At 45.9% G+C, this 22652-nt stretch overlaps 1 protein-coding gene across 1 annotated transcript in view; it reads right to left on the bottom strand.

Moving 5' to 3' along the window:
* Nucleotides 1–986: 986 nt before the first annotated feature.
* The window catches only part of LOC139269136 (uncharacterized), a 76443-nt gene continuing 54777 nt past the window's right edge, over nt 987–22652 (bottom strand). The window contains exons 4-5 of the mRNA XM_070888237.1: nt 16360–16523; nt 987–1070 (exon numbers count right to left, since the gene is read on the bottom strand). Coding sequence (XP_070744338.1) covers nt 987–1070; nt 16360–16523 — 248 coding nt within the window. The remainder of the gene's footprint in view (nt 1071–16359; nt 16524–22652) is intronic.

The following is a 22652-nucleotide window of genomic DNA, read 5'->3' as shown; positions in this document are numbered from 1 at the left end:
GGTTGCAAATGGTGTGATACAGTCTGAGTGGCCAGGAGGAGAATGGGAATCAGTAGCAAAAGAGCAGAGCAGGAGGGAGCAAAAATAGCTTTGGTCTTTCCAATGTTGAGCTGGAGGAAACTGCAGTGCATCCAAGATTGGAGATCGAACAAGTAGTCTGGCAACACGAGGTGGTGGAGTTGTTGAGAAAGATGGTAGAGATAGAGCTGTGTGCCACTGTTATAGATGTGGAAGCTGACTTCATGTTTTTGGATGATGTTATTGAGGGGTAGCATGTACATGAGGAAGAGAAGCCAGCCAAGGATAAACCATTGAAGGCTCAGTGGGCACAGAGTAGGGGGATGAGGAGTAGACATTGCAGGAGATGCTCTGGTTATAGTTAGATAATTAAGAGTGAAACCAATAAAGGCAGTTCCATGGAGCTTATAAACAGAGGAGAGGCATTGGAGGAGGATAGTGTGATTGACTATGTTGAACGCTGTGGAGAGTCCAAGAAGGATGAAGAGGGCTAAAGGACCATGGTTACTGTTATAAGAAATGTCATTCATGACTTTGATTATAGCTTGTTCAGTGCTGTGAGAAAGGCAGAAGCCAGACTTGAGGAATTTGAACATGGAATTATGGGAAAGATAGACACAGAGCTGGGAGGCAAAGGCACATTCAAAGACCATAGAGAGGAAACAGAATTCGAAGATGGAGTAGTGATTGGTGTAATATATGCACCTGTGAGAATGCTCACAGGTTTGTGGAACTGTTGCATTGTGATGTTCACAAGATTCAATAAAACCCCAGTCAGTTGGGTCACAATGAGGTATGCCGTTGTGAGCCTAGTAGATGAACTGGTAATGTGTAATATGATTGTCAAATCTTTGTTAATAAGCCAATTAGTTCTTAATAGCAATATGTTGCTATGAATTCTTAAACAAAGAACCTATGAAGCAAATACATTACAATTAGTGTGGACAAAATGGTTGAGAGTAGATCTTTTAGTCGAGGGAGATAATAATGATTTTGAAGGAGAAAGTGCCTGAGGTGAAGGAACCGTTGACAACATCAGCCATTATGGACATCTGGAAGGAAAAGACAACAACCAAAAACACTACAATGCAACAAATGGTCACAACAGTTGGCACCGCAACAGAAATTGAAGACTGTGCTTAAAAATTTCCCACTAACCCCAGGCGGGATCCTCTGCATTCTAAGCCAAGCTGACACACACAAGGGCTCCCGCCTAATAAGTCCTGCCACATGGTAACAGGAACTGTAATCTGATATTATTGTCTTTAGCTCGTCACTTTGCTGTTGTTCCCAAACATGGGTAACCACCACTCTGCCCCTGGCATTAACCCATAAGAACATAAGAAATAGGAGCAGGAGGAGGCCATATGGCCCCTTGAGCCTGCTCCGCCATTTAATACAATCATGGCTGATCCGATCATGGACTCGGGTCCACTTCCCTGCCCACTCTCCATAACCCCTTATCGTTTAAGAAACTGTCTATTTCTGTCTTAAATTTATTCAATGTCTCAGCTTCCACAGCTCTCTGAGGCAATGAATTCCACAGATCCACAACCCTCTGAGAAAATAAATTTTTCCTCATCTCAGTTTTAAATGGGCAGTCCTTATTCTAGGATCATGCCCTCTAGTTCTAGTCTCCCCTATCAGTGGAAACATCCTCTTTGCATCCACCTTGTCAAGCCCCCTCATAATCTTATACGTTTCGATAAGATCACCTCTCATTCTTCTGAACTCCAATGAGTAAAGGTCCAACCTACTCAACCTTTCCTCAAAAGTCAACCCCCATCATTTCTGGAATCAACCTAGTGAACCTTCTCTGAACTGTCTCCAAAGCACGTATATCCTTTCATAAATATGGAAACCAAAACTACACGCAGTATTTCAGGTGTGGCCTCACCAATACTCTGTACAATTGTTGCAAGACTTCCCCTACTTTTATACTCCATCCCCTTTGCAATAAAGGCCAAGATTCCATTGGCCTTCCTGATCACTTGCTGTACCTGCATACTAACCTTGTGTTTCATGCACAAATACCCCCAGGTCCCGCTGTACTGCAGCACTTTGCAATCTTTCTCCATTTAAATAATAACTTGCTCTTTGATTTTTCCTACCAAAGTGCATGACCTCACACCTTCCAACATTATACTCCATCTGCTAAATTTTAGCCCACTCACTTAGCCTTTTGCAGATTTTGTGTGTCCTCCTCACACATTGCTTTTCCTCCCATTTTGTATCATCGGCAAACTTGGCTATATTACATTCCGTCCCTTCTTCCAAGTCGTTAATATAGGTTGTAAATAGTTGGGGTCCCAGCACTGATCCCTGCGACACCACACTAGTTACTGATTGCCAACCCAAGAATGAACCATTTATCCCTACTCTCTGTTCTCTGTTCATTAGCCAATCCTCTATCCATGCTAATATATTACCCCCAACCCCGCGAACTTTTATGTGGCACCTTGTCAAATGCCTTCTGGAAGTCCAAATACACCACTTCCACTGGTTCCCCTTTATCTACCCTGTTCATTACATCCTCAATGAATTCTAGCAAATTTGTCAAAAATGACTTCCCCTTCATAAATCCATGCTGACTCTGACTGACCGAATTTTGCTTTTCCACTACTGCTACTGCTTCTTTAATAATGGACTCCAACATCTTCCCAACCACAGATGTTAGGCTAACTGGTTGAAAGTTTCCTGCTTTTTGTCTGCCTCCTTTTTTTTTTTAAATAGGGGCGTTACATTTGCAGTTTTCCAATCTGCTGGGACCTCCCCAGAATCCAGGGAATTTTGGTAAATTACAACCAATGCATTCACTATCTCTGCCGCTACTTGAGAGGGGACCTCATAGAAACATTTAAAATTCTGACGGGGTTAGACAGGTTAGATGCCGGAAGAATGTTCCCAATGTTGGGGAAGTCCAGAACCAGAGGTCACAGTCTAAGGATAAGGGGTAAGCCATTTAGGACCGAGATGCGGAGGAACTTCTTCACCCAGAGAGTGGTGAACCTGTGGAATTCTCTACCACAGAAAGTTGTTGAGGCCAATTCACTAAATATATTCAAAAAGGAGTTAGATGAGGTCCTTACTACTAGGGGATCCAAGGGGTATGGCGAGAAAGCAGGAATGGGGTACTGAAGTTGAATGTTCAGCCATGAACTCATTGAATGGCGGTGCAGGCTAGAAGGGCCGAATGGCCTACTCCTGCACCTATTTTCTATGTTTCTATGTTACTTCTCTTCAGACCCTAGGATGCAAGCCATCAGGTCCAGGGGATTTATCTGCCTTTAGTCCCATTATCTTACTGAGTACCACCTCCTTAGTGATTGTGTTAAGTTCTTCCCCCCCCCCCCCCCCACCAACCCCCCCGCCGGAATATTATTACTGTCCTCTACCATAAAGACTGATACAAAATATTTGTCCAGAGTTTCTGCCATCTCCATGTTCCCCACTACTAATTCCCCGGTCTCGTCTTCTGAGGGAACAACATTTACTCTAGCCACTCTTTTCCTTTTTATATACCGATAGAAACTCTTGCTATCTGTTTTTATATTTCGTGCTAGTTTACTTTCATAGTCTATCTTCCCTTTCTTAATCATTTTTTTTAGTCATTCTTTGTTGGCTTTTAAACACTTCCCAATCTTCTGTCCTCCCACTAGTTTTGGCCACATTGTATGCCCTTGGTTTTTAATTGGATACCGTCCTTTATTTCTTTAGTTAGCCACGGATGGCTATCTTTTCTCTTACGTTCTTTCCTCCTCACTGGAATATATTTTTCTTGAGAGTTGTGAAATATCTCCTTAAATGTACACCACTGTTCATCAACTGTCCTAAACTTTAATCTATTTTCCCAGTCCACTTTAGCCAACTCAGCCCTCATACCTTCATAGTCTCCTTGTCTAGGTAAGATTGTAACAGAACAGCTGGAATTGGTGTCTAACTAAAATTAAATCAGCAACCAGGGTCCTAATGCCCACCATCAGCCTTATTGATCTCACACATATCTCAGCTCACCAGGCAAACCAGACTGTGTTTAAAGGAGAGAGTTAAGCTAAATTTAGCCTCATTCCTTTACCTAGCAATTGAAAAAGATTTATTCCTAACCATGTTGCCTAGCACCATAAAATAGCTGTAAAGGCGGCAGAGGGGAATGTACTACAAACACAATAAGTCAAATTCAATGTCCACACGACTGACATCAAATACCCTTGAATCACGGGCTCAACAATTTAATTACGAGGGCCAAATGTGAGCTGCCTCATTATAATCTGAAAGCAGAGGAGCCCAGATCAACAAACATCTGTCCTCTTTATAGGAGATGACCATTCCAAGAGAGGATGGCTGTTATCTGGTGAGCTAATCATAATCTGAAATACCTAAACATAGACTGCTCTACATTTCCCAGAGCAACCCTCATAACACTCGAGACATCATCTGGAGGGCTCGGATAGTGGGGGAAGACTTGAACTGTCGCCAACCCATATCTAGACAAACTGTTGTCACAGATTTTCAGAGTCAGTGTGTTGTGGTAGTCCATTATGATGTAATAGATTACATAGAAACATAGAAAATAGGTGCAGGAGCAGGCCATTCAGCCCTTCTAGCCTGCACCGCCATTCAATGAGTTCATGGCTGAACATGCAACTTCAGTACCCCCTTCCTACTTTCACGCCATACCCCTTGATCCCCCGAGTAGTAAGGACTTCATCTAACTCCCTTTTGAATATATTTAGTGAATTGGCCTCAACTACTTTCTGTGGTAGAGAATTCCACAGGTTCACCACTCTCTGGGTGAAGAAGTTTCTCCTTATCTCGGTCCTAAATGGCTTACCCCTTATCCTTAGACTGTGACCTCTGGTTCTGGACTTCCCCAACATTGGGAACATTCTTCCTGCATCCAACCTGTCCAAACCCGTCAGAATTTTAAACGTTTCTATGAGGTCCCCTCTCACTCTTCTGAACTCCAGTGAATACAAGCCCAGTTGATCCAGTCTTTCTTGATAGGTCAGTCCCACCATCCCGGGAATCAGTCTGGTGAATCTTCGCTGCACTCCCTCAATAGCAAGAATGTCCTTCCTCAAGTTAGGAGACCAAAACTGTACACAATACTCCAGGTGTGGCCTCACCAAGGCCCTGTACAACTGTAGCAACACCTCCCTGCCCCTGTATTCAAATCCCCTCGCTATGAAGGCCAACATGCCATTTGCTTTCTTAACCGCCTGCTGTACCTGCATGCCAACCTTCAATGACTGATGTACCATGACACCCAGGTCTCGTTGCACCTTCCCTTTTCCTAATCTGTCACCATTCAGATAATAGTCTGTCTCTCTGTTTTTACCACCAAAGTGGATAACCTCACATTTATCCACATTATACTTCATCTGCCACGCATTTGCCCACTCACCTAACCTATCCAAGTCACTCTGCAGCCTCATAGCATCCTCCTCGCAGCTCACACTGCCACCCAACTTAGTGTCATCCGCAAATTTGGAGATACTACATTTAATCCCCTCGTCTAAATCATTAATGTACAATGTAAACAACTGGGGCCCCAGCACAGAACCCTGCGGTACCCCACTAGTCACTGCCTGCCATTCCGAAAAGTACCCATTTACTCCTACTCTTTGCTTCCTGTCTGACAACCAGTTCTCAATCCACGTCAGCACACTACCCCCAATCCCATGTGCTTTAACTTTGCACATTAATCTCCTGTGTGGGACCTTGTCGAAAGCCTTCTGAAAGTCCAAATATACCACATCAACTGGTACTCCTTTGTCCACTTTATTGGAAACATCCTCAAAAAATTCCAGAAGATTTGTCAAGCATGATCTCCCTTTCACAAATCCATGCTGACTTGGACCTATCATGTCACCATTTTCCAAATGCACTGCTATGACATCCTTAATAATTGATTCCATCATTTTACCCACTACTGAGGTCAGGCTGACCGGTCTATAATTCCCTGCTTTCTCTCGCCCTCCTTTTTTAAAAAGTAGGGTTACATTGGCTACCCTCCACTCGATAGGAACTGATCCAGAGTCAATGGAATGTTGGAAAATGACTGTCAATGCATCCGCTATTTCCAAGGCCACCTCCTTATGTACTCTGGAATGCAGTCCATCAGGCCCTGGGGATTTATCGGCCATCAATCCCATCAATTTCCCCAACACAATTTCCCGACTAATAAAGATTTCCCTCAGTTCCTCCTCCTTACTAGACCCTCTGACCACTTTTATATCCGGAAGGTTGTTTGTGTCCTCCTTAGTGAATACTGAACCAAAGTACTTGTTCAATTGGTCTGCCATTTCTTTGTTCCCCGTTATGACTTCCCCCGATTCTGACTGCAGGGGACCTACGTTTGTCTTTACTAACCTTTTTCTCTTTACATACCTATAGAAACTTTTGCAATCTGCCTTAATGTTCCCTGCAAGCTTCTTCTCGTACTCCATTTTCCCTGCCCTAATCAAACCCTTTGTCCTCCTCTGCTGAGTTCTAAATTTCTCCCAGTCCCCAGGTTCGCTGCTATTTCTGGCCAATTTGTATGCCATTTCCTTGGCTTTAATACTATCCCTGATTTCCCTAGATAGCCACGGTTGAGCCATCTTCCCTTTTTTATTTTTACGCCAGACAGGAATGTACAATTGTTGTAATTCATCCATGCGGTCTCTAAATGTCTGCCATTGCCCATCCACAGTCAACCCCTTAAGTATCATTAGCCAATCTATCTTAGCCAATTCATGCCTCATACCTTCAAAGTTACCCTTCTTTAAGTTCTGGACCATGGTCTCTGAATTAACTGTTTCATTCTCCATCCTAATGCAGAATTCCACCATATTATGGTCACTCTTCCCCAAGGGGCCTCGCACAATGAGATTGCTAATTAATCCTCTCTCATTACACAACACCCAGTCTAAGATGGCCTCCCCCCTAGTTGGTTCCTCGACATATTGGTCTAGAAAACCATCCCTTATGCACTCCAGGAAATCCTCCTCCATCGTATTGCTTCCAGTTTGGCTGACCCAATCTATGTGCATATTAAAGTCACCCATTATAACTGCTGCACCTTTATTGCATGGCACTCCTGTTTGATGCCCTCCCCAACATCACTACTACTGTTTGGAGGTCTGTACACAACTCCCACTAACGATTTTTGCCCGTTAGTGTTCTGCAGCTCTACCCATATAGATTCCACATCATCCAAGCTAATGTCTTTCCTAACTATTGCATTAATCTCCTCTTTAACCAGCAATGCTACCCCACCTCCTTTTCCTTTTATTCTATCCTTCCTGAATGTTGAATACCCCTGGATGTTGAGTTCCCAGCCCTGATCATCCTGGAGCCACGTCTCCGTAATCCCAATCACATCATATTTGTTAACATCTATTTGCACAGTTAATTCATCCACCTTATTGCGGATACTCCTTGCATTAAGACACAAAGCCTTCAGGCTTGCTTTTTTAACACCCTTTGTCCTTTTAGAATTTTGCTGTACAGTGGCCCTTTTTGTTCTTTGCCTTGGGTTTCTCTGCCCTCCACTTTTCCTCATCTCCTTTCTGTCTTTTGCTTTTGCCTCATTTTTGTCTCCCTCTGTCTCCCTGCATTGGTTCCCATCCCCCTGCAATATTAGTTTAACTCCTCCCCAACAGCACTAGCAAACATTCCCCCTAGGACATTGGTTCCGGTCCTGCCCAGGTGCAGACCGTCCGGTTTGTACTGGTCCCACCTCCCCCAGAACCGGTTCCAATGCCCCAAAAATTTGAATCCCTCCCTGCTGCACCACTACTCAAGCCATGTATTCATCTGCGCTATCCTGCGATTCCTACTCTGACTAGCACGTGGCACTGGTAGCAATCCCGAGATTACTACTTTTGAGGTCCTACTTTTTAATTTAGCTCCTAGCTCCTTAAATTCTTTTCGGAGGACCTCATCCCTTTTTTTACCTATGTCGTTGGTACCAATGTGCACCACGACAACTGGCTGTTCTCCCTCCCATTTCAGAATGTCCTGCACCCGCTCCGAGACATCCTTGACCCTTGCACCAGGGAGGCAACATACCATCCTGGAGTCTCGGTTGCGTCCGCAGAAACACCTATCTATTCCCCTCACCATCGAATCCCCTATCACTATCGCTCTCCCACTCTTTTTCCTGCCCTCCTATGCAGCAGAGCCACCTACGGTGCCATGAACTTGGCTGCTGCTGCCCTCCCCTGATGAGTCATCCTCCCCAACAGTACCCAAAGCGGTGTATCTGTTTTGCAGGGGGATGACCACAGGGGACCCCTGCACTATCTTTCTTGCACTGCTCTTCCTGCTGGTCTTCCATTCCCTATCTGGCTGTGGACCCTTCTCCTGCGGTAAGACCAACTCACTACACGTGATACTCACGTCATTCTCAGCATCGTGGATGCTCCAGAGTGAATCCACCCTCAGCTCCAATTCCGCAACACGGACCGTCAAGAGCTCGAGGCGGATACACTTCCCACACACATAGCGCCCAGGGACACCGGAAGTGTCTCCGAGTTCCCACATGGTACAGGAGGAGCATATCACATGGCCGAGCTCTCCTGCCATGTCTTAACCTTAGATACCCTTAAATTGGTAATAACAATGTTACAGTTCACTTACAGATATAAAAAATAAAGAAAAGCTACTCACCAAACACCAGCCAATCACTTACCCCATTGGCTGTGATGTCACTTTTTGATTACTTTCTACTTCTATTTTGCTTTCTCTCCTGCTGTAGCTGCCTTTTGATAGGCTGCTCCCGCGTCTCACCAACTGCCGCTGGCTCTCGATCTCCCGCTGGGCCTTTTATAGGCCGCTCCCCTCTCACCAACTGCCGCTGGCTCTCGATCTCCCGCTGGGCCTTTTATAGGTCGCTCCCCTCTCACCAACTGCCGCTGGCTCTCGATCTCCCGCTAGCCTTTTATAGGCCGCTCCCGCGTCTCACCAACTGCCGCTGGCTCTCGATCTCCCGCTGGGCTTTTATAGGCCGCTCCCGCGTCTCACCAACTGCCGCTGGCTCTCGATCTCCCGCTGGGCTTTTATAGGCCGTTCCCGCGTCTCACCAACTGCCGCTGGCTCTCGATCTCCCGCTGGGCTTTTATAGGTCGCTCCCCTCTCACCAACTGCCGCTGGCTCTCGATCTCCCGCTGGGCCTTTTGTAGATGTATGTTGTGACTTGCACTCAACAGTAGAAAGATTTAACTTTCCACTCTAAATCACACAAGTCATGCTCCAGGCTAGACTACTACTTCCTGAAGCAGCCTCGTTGCCATGTATTGAAAGCTGTTGGACTGGAGCTATAAATGCTCCAACCGTCAATCTGTCACCCTCCAGTTAATGTCCAAACCATCCCCCCATTTAAACATAAATTTCCAGCCTTCACACACAAGCCAATTCATTTCAGAGAATGAGTCCTGACAACTCACCACCACTGCACTGAGAAAGTGTCAAATCAGTCCTCAGAGTCCCGTCCACATAAGAGTCTATGCTTCAGCAAAAAAAACCACAAAGCTGCATTGTACCAAAGCTAATACAATGAGCAGAGAGTCAAACTTGGGAAACTGCTTCAATATACTCTGTACAAACAGACACAGAACAGAGCCACTGTATCAAGTTGAATCAAGTGAGATCACCAGCAATCCATTTAAATCATAGAAACATAGAAATAGGTGCAGGAGTAGGCCATTTGGCACTTCGAGCCTGCACCACCATTCAATAAGATCATGGCTGATCATTCCCTCAGTACCCTTTTCCTGCTTTCTCTCCATACCCATTGATCCCTTTAGCCGTAGGGCCATATTTAACTCCCTCTTGAATATATCCAATGAACTGGCATCAACAACTCTCTGCGGCAGGGAATTCCACAGGTTAACAACTCTCCGAGTGAAGAAGTTTCTCATCTCAGTCCTAAATGGCCTACCTCTTATCCTAAGACTGTGTCCCCTGGTTCTGGACCTCGTCAACATCGGGAACATTCTTCCCGCATCTAACCTGTCCAGTCCCGTCAGAATCTTATTAGTTTCTATGAGATACCTTCTCATCCTTCTAAACTCCAGTGACTACAGGCCCAGTCGATCCAGTCTCTCCTCATATGACAGTCCAGCCCTGGAATTAGTCTGGTGAACCTTCACTGCACTCCCTCAATAGCAAGAACGTGTTTCCTCAGATTAGGAGACCAAAACTGAACACAATATTCCAGGTGAGGCCTCACTAAGGCCCTGTACAATTGCAGTAAGATCTCCCTACTCAGAGACTCAAATCCCCTAGTTATGAAGGCCAACTTACCATTTGCCTTCTTCACCGCCTGCTGTACCTGCATGCCAACCTTCAATAACTGATGAACCATGATACCCAGGTCTCGTTGCACCTTCCCTTTTCCTAATCTGCCGCCATTCAGATAATATTCTGCCTTCGTGTTTTTGCCCCCAAAATGGATAACCTCACACTTATGCACATTATACTGCATCTGCCATGCATTTGCCTACTCACCTAACCTGTCCAAGTCATCCTGCAGCCTCTTAGCATCCCCCTCATAGCTCACACCGCCACCCAGTTTAGTGTCATCTGCAAACTTGGAGATATTACACTCAATTCCTTCATCCAAATCGTTAATGTATATTGTAAAGAGCTGGGGTCCCAGCACTGAGCCCTGCGGCACTCCACTAGTTACTGCCTGCCATTCTGAAAAGGACCCGTTTATTCCGACTCTCTGCTTCCTGTAAGCCAACCAGTTCTCGATCCATGTGCTTTAATTTTGCACACCAATCTCTTGTGTGGACCTTGTCAAAAGCCTTTTGAAAGTCCAAATACACCACATCCACTGGTTCTCCCTTGTTCACTCTACCAGTTACATTTGCCTTCACTAATCTTTTTCTCTTCACATGTCTATAGAAGCTTTTCCAGTCATTTTTATGTTCCCTGCAAGCTTCCTCTCGTACTCTATTTTCCCCCTCTTAATTAAACCTTTAGTCCTCCTCTGTTGAATTCTAAATTTCTCCCAGTCCTCAGGTTTGTTACTTTTTCTAGCCAATTTATATGCCTTTTCCTTGGTTTTAACACTATCCTTAATTTCTCTTGTTAGCCACGGTTGAGCCACCTTCACAGTTTTATTTTTACTCCAGACAGGGATGTACAATTGCTGAAGTACATTCATATGATCTTTAAATGTTTGCCATTGCTTATTCACCGTCAACCCTTTAAGTATCCTTTGCCAGTCTATTCTAGCCAATTCATGCCTCATACCATCGAAGTTAACTTTCCTTAAGTTTAGGACCCTAGTTTCCAAATTAACTGTGTCACTCTCCATCTTAATAAAGAATTCTACCATATTATGGTCACTCTTCCCCAAGAGGCCTCGCACAACAAGATTGCTAATTAGTCCCTTCTCATTACACATCACCCAACCTGGAATGGCCAGCTCTCTAGTTGGTTCCTCGACATATTGGTCGAGAAAACCATCCCTAATACACTCCAGGAAATCCTCCTCCACCGCATTATTACAGTTTGGTTAGCCAAATCAATATGTAGATTAAAGTCGCCCATGATAACTGCTGTACCTTTATTGCACGCATCCCTTATTCCTTGTTTGATGCTGTCCCCAACCTCACTACTACTGTTTGGTGGTCTGTACACAACTCCCACTAGCGTTTTCTGCCCTTTGGTATTCCGCAGCTCCACCCATACCGATTCCACATCATCCAGGCTAATGTCCCTCCTTACTATTGCATTAATTTCCTCTTTAACCAGCAACACCACCTCGCCTCCTTTACCTCTCTGCCTATCTTTCCTAAATGTTGAGTTCCCAGCCTTGGTCACCCTGGAGCCATGTCTCCGTGATGCCAGTTACATCATTTCCGTTAACTGCTGTCTGCACAGTTAATTCGTCCACCTTATTCCGAATACTCCTCGCATTGAGGCACAGAGCCTTCAGGCTTGTCTTTTTAACACACTTTACCCCTTTAGAATTTTGCTGTAATGTGGCCCTTTTTGCTTTTTGCCTTGGGTTTCTCTGCCCTCCACTTTTACTTTTCTCCTTTCTGTCTTTCGCTTCTGCCTCCATTTTATTTCCCTCTATCTCCCTGTATTGGTTCCCATCCCCCTGCCATGTTAGTTTAATTCCTCCCAAACAGCACGAGCAAACACTCCCCCTAGGACATTGGTTCCGGTCCTGCCCAGGTGCAGACCATCCGGTTTGTATTGGTCCCACCTCCCCCAGAACCGTTTCCAAAGTCCCAGGGATTTGAATCCCTCCCTTTTGCACCACTCCTCAAGCCACGTATTCATCTGAGCTATCCTGCGATTCCTACTCTGACTAGCACGTGGCACTGGTGGCAATCCTGAGATTACTATTTTTGAAGTCCTACTTTTTAAATTTAGCTCCTAGCTCCCTAAATTCGTCTCGTAGGACCTCATCCCGTTTTTTTACCTATATCGTTGGTACCTATGTGCACCACGACAACTGGCTGTTCACCCTTCCTTTTCAGAATGTCCTGCACCCGCTCTGAGACATCCTTGACCCTTGCTACCAGGGAGGCAACATACCATCCTGGAGTCTTGGTTGCAGCCGCAGAAACGCCTATCTATTCCCCTTACAAATCGAATCCCCTATCACTATCGCTCTCCCACTCTTTTTCCTGCCCTCCTGTGCAGCAGAGCCACCCACGGTGCCATGAACTTGGCTGCTGCTGCCCTCCCGATGAGTCATCCCCCTGAACAGTACCCAAGGCGGTGTATCTGTTTTTCAGGGGATGACCGCAGGGGACCCCTGCACTACCATCCTTCCACTGCTCTTCCTGTTGGTCACCCACTTACTATCTGGCTGTGTACACTTTACCTGCAGTGAGACCAACTCGCTAAACGTGCTATTCACATCATTCTCAGCATCGTGCATGCTCCAGAGTGAATCCACCCGCAGCTCCAGTGCCGCAATGCGGTCAGTCAGGAGCTGGAGGCAGATACACTTCCCGCACACGTAGTCGTCAGGGACATCGGAAGCGTCCCTGACTTCCCACATAGTACAGGAGGAGCATAACACATGTCCGACCTCTCCTGCCATGTCTTAACCCTTAGATTAACTTAATTTGGCAACAATGATAAAGGTTACTTACTGATAAAGAAAAAGAAGAAAAACTACTTCTCAATCACCAGCCAATCACTTACCCCCTTGGCTGTGACGTCACCTTTCGATTTATTTCTACTTCTTTTTTGCCTCCCTGCTGCAGCTGCACCAGCTGGTCTCTCCGACGATGCTGCCGCTGCTCCCTGCAACTGCTGGGCCTCTTGTACGTCATGTATTCAATGATCATTGTAACCCATGTATAAGCTGACCTAAGTTGTACACCTTGAGAACATTGACCACAAGGGGGTGAACTTGTGGGAGACACTCCTAGCCTGAACTTTCAGGTATAAAAGGGGAAGCTCCACCCACCTTCATCACATGAGGTCTTGGTAATGGAGGTAACTGGTCACACAGTGACCTTCTCTCAAGTATGGGCCTCGTGTGCATTTATACTGTATAGTAAGGACATATCATTGTAGGCCTCACCAACGTCCTGCTCCGCCTCAGACAACGCTGCCGCTGCTCCCTGCAACTGCTGGGCCTCAAAATCAACAAAGAATTTGCCAAACTGTCCTCTAAACCTCAGAGGCACAGGCCACACAACAAAAAATAAAGCAGTAGCAGCAGACCTCCCACTCTCCTGCCTCTGAGGTTACACAATAATTACAATGAGGAAGGTCATTCGGCCCACCTTAGTTCATCCATCCAGCAAGATCCTAAAATCCCACTGCAGCATTTAATTCTTAAATTATTCGAGATTTTTTTCTCTGTGTGAAAAAGAACTTCCTGATACCATTCCTACATTTGCCTGTGTTTCTTGTGACACTCTTATAAATTTATTTTGAAACATTTTCTGGATTTATTTTTTCTATACCGTTAACTATCTATGTAGCTCTAATAGATCACCTGTGAGTTGTCTTCTTTCAATGCTGAAAGGCCCAGATTTCTCCAATCTTCTCTCATGGCCGAATGGTCTGTTTCTGTTAAGTGCCTTGGGATGTTTCAGTACTGAAAGGTGCTATATAAATACAAAATGTTGTTGTTGTAGACTCGATGTCACTCACACCTTTGATACAAGGGATCAGAAAATTGGCTCTTCTCTCCACTGCTTCCAGTGTTTGAATGTCTCCCTCATGTCTCGGTGGCCAGAACTGGACACAGTATTCAAGGTGTGGTCTAACAAGAGTTTCATCGTGACTTCCTCTTCCTTCTAATCTAATCTTTTGGTTATATTGTTCATCATTCTATTGGTTTTGTCGATTCATGTTCTGCTTTGGCTGGACACACTGAGAATCAAGTCTACTCCGAGGCCTTTCACCTTCACCTATAGCTATTTCAACTACTTTCATTGAGTATATGTGTCATCCATTTTTTGTCCTTGTCTGCAGTACTTCACACTTGTCTGCATTAAATTCCATATTACATATTTTGTCTACCTCATTCTGTAATTTCTGAGCCACTTTTTGCAATTCCACTGCACCGCTCCTAGTTTGATATCACCTGAAAATTTTAACAATTTGCAGGCCAATGATATAAACTAGAAACAGTAGTGGTCTCAGCACCAATTCCTGGAGCATCCCAATCAGCACATCTCATGGACACAGCTCCATTTACAAGTACCCATTATTTTGTACTTTTAGTCAATTCTTTTTCTATTCCCAAGATTTACCTGAAATTCCTACTAATAGCCTTTCTTGTGGAAACTTTTAAATGTCTTTTGGAAGTCTAAATACAGCAGACTTTCTACAGTGCACTTGGGATGTCACTTCCTCAAAGTCGTCAAGGAGTGGGTCTTCTCCTTTAAACCCAAATTAACCACTGTTACTTAAGTTATTATTGTACAGATAATCTTCAAGTTCACAATGATAATCAATTACATTATTTCACGTGGGACTGAAGAAAGACTTTTGTATGTCTGCAGTTACCTATGGCTGTTTCGTCAATGCTTTTGAATGTAAAGGTGAAACTAAGTGACAACTTGACCATAAGGTGCAAATATGCTTGACACAATAAAGCTCTTTATACCACAGCTGGGCCTCTTAGCAATAGAGGGATTGGGTACACCATCACAAATTAACCTAATCCCATTCTTGTTGTGTAGGCATGCCTGTTCACAGTGATGTCTGTAACACTGTCATGCAACATTGAATGTACCCTTGTACTGTACACACCTTACCGGTAAGCTAGAGGGTGCTATTGCTGGAGACCCAGGGGTTGTCTGCACATGGCAGGTAACCCATTATAAAAAGGAACACGCAGCTTGTCAGCACTCAGGAGCTGCTAATAAAGGACTGCAAGTCTGCACAGTTTAAGTACCATACCCTGCCTCGTGGAGTCATTACTAAAGGTGCCTACATACACTGCAACTGGCGACGGGAATACGGGATCACGAACTACACGCTCAACATGTCTAACCTCAGCAACTTTCAGCAATTTACGGAGGGGGAAGATTGGGATGCTTTTGTGGAAAGATTGGAACACTTCTTTATAGTCAATGACCTGGATGGGGGCACACCGGCTACACTACCGAACAAACGCAGGGCCATCCTGTTTAGCAGTTGTGGGCCCACCATCTACGGTCTCGTCAGGGACTTACTAGTCCCGGAGAAGACAACCACCAAGAGCTATGAGGAACTTGTAACAATCATACAGGAACAACTAAAACCGAAAGAAAGCATCCTCACAGCCAGGCACCGGTTCTACACTTACCGGCGACCAGAGGGCCAAGAAATTGCCAAGTATGCTGCACACTTAAGACGACTAGCTGCACTGTGTGAGCTTGACGACCACCTTATTGAAGCACTAAGGGACATATTTGTCATCGGAATCGGCCACGAAGACCTCTTAAACAAATTGCTCTCGGCTGACCTCAAGGTCACCCTGCAGAAAGCAATTCAAGTGAGCCAGGCCTACATGGTTTTGGCCAGCAACTCCAGGCGAATACTGACCCAGGACTCTAAACCGGCGAGTGCAGTGCACCACATTGACACTTCTAAAAAGGCAGAAATGCTGCCCCGAGTCCCGCAACCCTGAGTCCGCCACATGGGGCAAACTGGGTGGCCCCGTGCTGGCGCTGTGGAGGAAACCACAGGGCCCACCAGTGCCACTACAAAGACTATGCATGCAAAGGCTGCAAACAAAAAGGGTACCTTCAGAGAATGTGCAGAAAAGGCTGTACTCACTGTGTCTCTGATGAGTTGGCTAATCACCGGGGCTCCAACACAGATGAAGATGAAGCTGCTCTAACCCTGGGAGAAGAGTATGGAATCTTTACCTGCTCCACCAGAAGTTCTCCGTGGATGATGGAAGTGGACATCGACGGGGTCCCAGTCTCCATGCAGATCGACACAGGAGCGAGCCAGTCTGTGATGACCTTTGAAAAAATTGGGAGGAATCCTGCCACTCGACCAAAACTGTCTCCTGTTCAGGCAAAGCTGCCCACCTATACCAAAGGTAAAATCCAAATCGTTGGCAGTGTAGATATCCAGGTCTCCCAGGGCGGCATGTTGCACAAACTCCCCCTGTGGATTGTAGCCGGTGACGGTCCCACGCTGCTGGGCAGGAATTGAATGAACCGGGTCCACATCAGGCGAAGTGGTGCTGTGGAAGGAAAGAGCACCACAGCCTGCCTGCAGCACCACAAGCATGTGGAAGAAAAGAGCACCACAAAATGGCTGCAGCACAAGCAGCAGACCGGCATTCAAAATGGCCTCCTCCATGCCACGAGTCAACATGGAGGAGCATCATGTGACATCGAGCGGCCAATCGAATTTGAAAACTCCCTTAAAGGAGACCGGTAACCAAAAAAATTTTAAAAGGGGAAGTTCCAACTATTTGAGTACATGGACTTTAAAGCTAAAGATGCAATTAAAGAGTGCAAGTATGAACATGTATGCAATGTAACCATGAATTGTGATGCTGGTTTAACTAATGTGACTAATGAGATGAATACAGGTGTCAGTAAGGTTTGCTTAACAATAATGAGAGAGAATGTGAAATGCCTAATGTAACCATGTCTGTTGAAACCAGGACACCCAAAAGTGATGCAAGTGTTAGAATGTATAATGCAGACTCGACTATGTGTGATCAGAGCCAAGGTGTCATGTATACCGGTAGGACACTGCCAAAGGACATTGGGTCCTGCAGGACCCAATCTAATGCCAATGGAATCCCCCTGTGGGAGACCCCCAGGTCCAGCAGGCTACCTGACCATATAGCCTGGACCTTTGGAACGAATGTGATGCCCCTTGCAGGACACACACACAGGCAGTGCGAGCAGACCCACTACAGGGACAGTGGTCAATGAGCAGCCCAGCCACCATCAATGGCAACCTGCACCAAACCAGCCCTACAACCCCTGGCCATCAGGGTCAACACCAGGAGCATGAGGTCAATACCCTCCAGCTTCCCTGGCAAACCCTGGGATTACCTGACCCTCATCCCCATTGGTGGACAAGGAGCTCACCAGTCTTGTGGCCCTGCCCACCATCCCACAACTATCCACATCACAGTGTATACACACCACCCACTGCTGCCGTGGCTACCTCTGAGGGATCCCACAACAGTGACACCCACTTGGTTTGTGTGAGGGAGGGGAAATGTACGAGGCCAGCCTCAAGCACAGGGGTCACAGCTGGCAACCACACAACCCTCACCACAACCTCCCATAGCCCACCACTGATCACCTCCCCTGGTCATGACAATTGGATATGAAAAATGCTTAGAGGGGAGTATTGTTGTGTAGGCATGCCTGTTCACTGTGTGATGTTTGTAACACTGACATGCAACATTGAATGTACCCTTGTACTGTACACATCTTACCGGTACACTAGAGTGTGCTGTTGCTGGAGACCATGAGGTTGCCTGCACACGGCAGGTAACCCAGTATAAAAAGGAACGCACAGCTTGTTGTCATCACTCAGGAGCTGCTAATAAAGGACTGCAGGTCTGCACCATTTAAGTACCATACCCTGCCTCGTGGAGTCATTACTAAAGCTGTCTACATACACTACAATTCTCATCTGGCATCCACTTTCAGCAACAATCACCAGACAGTGGTAGGAACTTACATCTTTTTCTTATTTAGTTATTTTTCTGTTCACTCGCCGAATAATACTGAGGCCAACTGTAATGTCACCACCACCATAATAAAGCAATTTCCCCTTCAAGCCGTTGCCAAGCCTTCAACTCAAGGCTTGATTTCTCCAGTGGTCTCCTTGCTGGCCTCTCTGCTTCCACCCTTCACAAACTCTAGCTTATCTGAAACACCTTAAGTCATATGCTCTGCCACACCCACATCGCGCTCAGGCTCCACTGGCATCCAATGCCTCAGTAAATTAATTTCAGGCTCCTTAACCTTATCTTTAAATTCCTCCATGGCCGAGTTCCATTCTATTTGAATGGTCCCTTCCAGCATACGTCCTTCTCTGTACCTCTGAATATGGAATAGTATCTTCCCTGTGCCTTCCATTCCAGCATCACAGGACATGCTATCAACCATTAATTCCCTACTCTCTGAAATTCCCTACCAAAACCACTTAACCTTGCCATGTCTGTCCCTTCAAAAACCATTCTCTTCTTGTGCCTTTAGTCTACCAACCCCCTCCTCACCAAAGATTCCATCCACCTTTCTAGTTGAGTATCCAATTTTCCTTCTTGTTGAGTATCCAATTTTCCTTCTTGTTAAACACTTAGATATTTGTTAAGTGAAGAATGCTATGCAAATGTTAATTATTGCTGCTATTTTAATCTGTAAATTAGATGCTTGAATTAAAGATACAAATCTTATATGCCATGCTTGTGTGTTAAACTGCAGTCTAGTAAAGCAAACAGGAAATATTTTCTCCAGATCACAATTAAGGGAAATAGAGAGCCTTTAATAGAGGTGTTGTTGAAATGTTTTCACTGTTGGAACAGAGAAAATAAAGGAAGCATCACCTCAGCCTTTAAATGATTGCCCTGTGCTATTTTTAAGTATTATAAGTGACATTAAAGAATCTGGCCTATAGCAGGCTTCAGCTATGTTTTTGGAATGATTATGCACTGTGACCATAAGAGGCCTGTGCACATGATGACAGATAACACTTCTGACATTTCAATGTTGAGGATAGGCAGCAGCTGTGGCCTGGTTTATAAATCCACAAGCACTGCTAGTGGGAAAGTGGCAGGCTGGTCAAAACAGAGACGGGAGCAACTCTCCCTGAAACTTGGACATGTGAGAAAGACTACTGCAAATATAACATACAACACAAAACGTGAAATTAGAAAACAGAAATAAAATGTTGCTTTTGGACCAGGACGCGCAAGATGAACCTAACACTGTTCCTTTATTTCAATGTACCCTGTTGACTCCAATCCACACAACATTCTTGTAATTTGAGTCATTGCTTAACTCAGAGCCCCACCTCCCCAACACACCGATGCATCGACAGTATTCTGTGCCAGCCATCTGTGATGGGAAATGTGAATGGATATGGGACGGAGGTGGGGGGTGAGGATGGTTACAGATCAGCAGCAGATATATTGGGGCAATTATCCAGCATGAGACTGGATCAGTCATACCCATCCAGTACTGCAGCCAAGCACTATACTAGTGGTTTCCTAAATTTATCCACAATAACTTTGTTTTCTGTTACGTATGCAACCCTTAGCAACCTATATCACACCACCACCAGAGGGCCTACCTGTTGGAGTCCCAAGAGATCCCAGCATCCCTTGGGAGCACTGTATATAAGCAGGTCTCCCATGCTGTACCAACACTCGAGTTTAATTAAAGGAGCTAAGGTTACACTTACTCATTGCATACAGTACTCAGTTGTATCACTTTACTATGAGCATAACAATTGGCAACGAGATAACGAACAGCCACGCGAAAATGCAAAGAACTGTTGGTATCCTGGAGAAATTCTCAGAAGGAGATGATTGGGAGGCCGTCGTGGAGCGACTCGACCAATACTTTGTGGCCAACGAGCTGGAAGGGGACGAGAACGCTGCCAAACGAAGTGCGATCCTCCTCACTGTCTGTGGGGCAACAACCGATGGCCTCATGAAGAATCTTCTAGCTCTGGTGAAAACAACAACCAAATCCTATGAAGACCTGTGTACTCTGGTCCTGGAGCACTTAAATCTGAAGGAAAGCGTTTTGAAGGCAATGTATCGGTTCTACACGTGTCAGTAGTCGGAAGACCAGGAAGTGGCGAGCTACATCGCCGAACTAAGTTGCCTTGTAGGACATTGCGAATTCGATGGATTCCTGGCCTGGAGCAAATGCGAAGAGACATTTTTGTGCTTGGCATTGGCCATGAGGTTATCCTTTGCAAACTATTGACTGTTGAATCGGAGCAAAGCCACAACGATAGCCCAGGCATTTATGTCCACCAGCGATAACACCAAACAAATTTCGCAGCATAAACATGTTTCGGCTAGTACTATAAACAAAGTAACGTCGTTTTCAGGCAGGAATGCATATGGCAAAACGTACACGCCGGCAGCTGCACGACCTCAGATGACCCAGAGTCCGCCATCAATCGTTAATGCGAGGCAGTTAACACCTTGGTGGCGCTGCGGAGATGATCATCGAGCCTATCAATGCCGCTTCAAACACTCTGTGTGCAAAGGCTGTGGAACAATGAGACACCTCCAGTGAATGTACGGATGAGCTGCAAACCCTGCAAACCACCATGTTGCAGAGGAAGATCGATCCATGGTGGATCAGGCTGAACTAGAGACTCGAACCAAGGAGGCAGAAGTGTACTGGGTACACATCTTCACCACGAAATGTCCACCGATCATGTTAAAAGTTGAACTGAACAGAATTCTAGTATCCATGGAACTGGACACGGGTGCGAGTCAGTCTATCATGAGCAAAAAGGCCTTCGACAGGCTGTGTGCAACGAGGCACACAGGCCCAAGCTTAGCCCCATTCACACCAAGCTAAGAACTTACACCAAAGAGCTGATCCCTGTTATTGGCAGCGCAGAAATAAAACTCTCCTATGATGCAGCAGTGCACGAACTATCGATTGTGCCTGGGGATGGCTCCACACTGTTCGGCAGAAGCTGGCTGGGAAAAATCCGCTGGAACTGGGACGACATCCGAGCGCTTTTGTCCATCGACAACGCCTCATGTGCCCAGGTTCTGAGCAGATTCCCGTTGTTGTTTGAGCCAGGCTTTGGAAGTTTCTTGGGGGCTTAGGTGCAGATCCACTTGGTTCCCAGTACACGGCCCATCCACCACAAGGCATGGGCAGTGCCATATATGATGCAAGAGAAACTGGAAATTGAGCTGGATAGGCTGCAGCGAGAAAGCATCATCGCGCCGATGGAGTTCAACGAGTGGGCCAGTCCGATTGAGAACCAGAACAAAGGCGACAGCACGGTCAGAATTTGTGGGCATTATAAAGTAACGATTAACCATTTCTTGTTACAGGACCAGTACCCGCTACCCAAGTCAGACGACCCTGGCTGGAGGAAAGACGTTCACCAAGTTGGGCCTGACCTCGGCCTACATGACGCATGAGCTGGAGGGATCTTCGAAAGGCCCCACCTGCATCAACATGCACAAAGGTCTGTTCATCTACAACAGATGCCCTTTGGAATTCGTTTAGCTGCGGCAATTTTCCAACGGAACATGGAGAGCCTGCAAAAGTCGGTTCTGCGCACCGTGGTCTTCCAGGACGACATACTGGTCACAGGTCAGGACACCATCGACCACTTGCAGAACCTGGAAGAGGTTCTAAGTCAGCTAGATCGCGTGGGACTCGGGTTGAAATGCTCGAAGGGTGTGTTCCTGGCGGCAGAGGTCGAGTCCTTAGGAAGAAGCATCACAGAATCAGACCACCGACGCCAAGACGGAGGCCATCAAGAATGCGCCGAGACCACAGAACGTGATGGAGCTGCAGTCATTCCTGGGACACCTCAACTATTTCGGTAATTTCCTACATGGGTTAAGCACCTTGCTAGAACCCCTACATATGCTACTGCGCAAGGGAGATGACTGGGTATGGGGGCAATCACAAGAGGCTGCTTTTGAGAAAGCCAGAAATCGGTTATAGAAAACATAGAAAATAGGTGGAGTAGGCCATTTGGCCCTTCGAGCCTGCACCACCATTTAATGAGTTCATGGCTGAACATGCAAATTCAGTACCCCATTCCTGCTTTCTCGCCATACCCCTTGATCCCCCTAGTAGTAAGGACTACATCTAACTCCTTCTTGAATATATTTAGTGAATTGGCCTGAACAACTTTCTGTGGGAGAGAATTCCACATGTTCACCACTCTCTGGGTGAAGAAGTTTCTTCTCATCTCGGTCCTAAATGGCTTACCCCTTATCCTTAGGCTGTGACCCCTGGTTCTAGACTTCCCAACATTGGGAACATTCTTCCTGTCTCCACCCTGTCTAAACCCGTCAGAATTTTAAACGTTTCTATGAGATCCCCTCTCATTCATCTGAACTTCAATGAATACAAGTCCAGTTGATCCAGTCTTTCTTGATATGTCAGTCCCGCCATCCTGGGAATCAGTCTGGTGAACCTTCGCTGCACTCCCTCAATAGCAAGAACATCCTTCCTCAA

Source organism: Pristiophorus japonicus, chromosome 8 (genome assembly GCF_044704955.1).
Source record: "Pristiophorus japonicus isolate sPriJap1 chromosome 8, sPriJap1.hap1, whole genome shotgun sequence".
In the NCBI taxonomy this organism is placed as follows: Eukaryota; Metazoa; Chordata; class Chondrichthyes; family Pristiophoridae; genus Pristiophorus; species Pristiophorus japonicus.
This window is presented reverse-complemented; position numbering and strand designations above follow the sequence as displayed.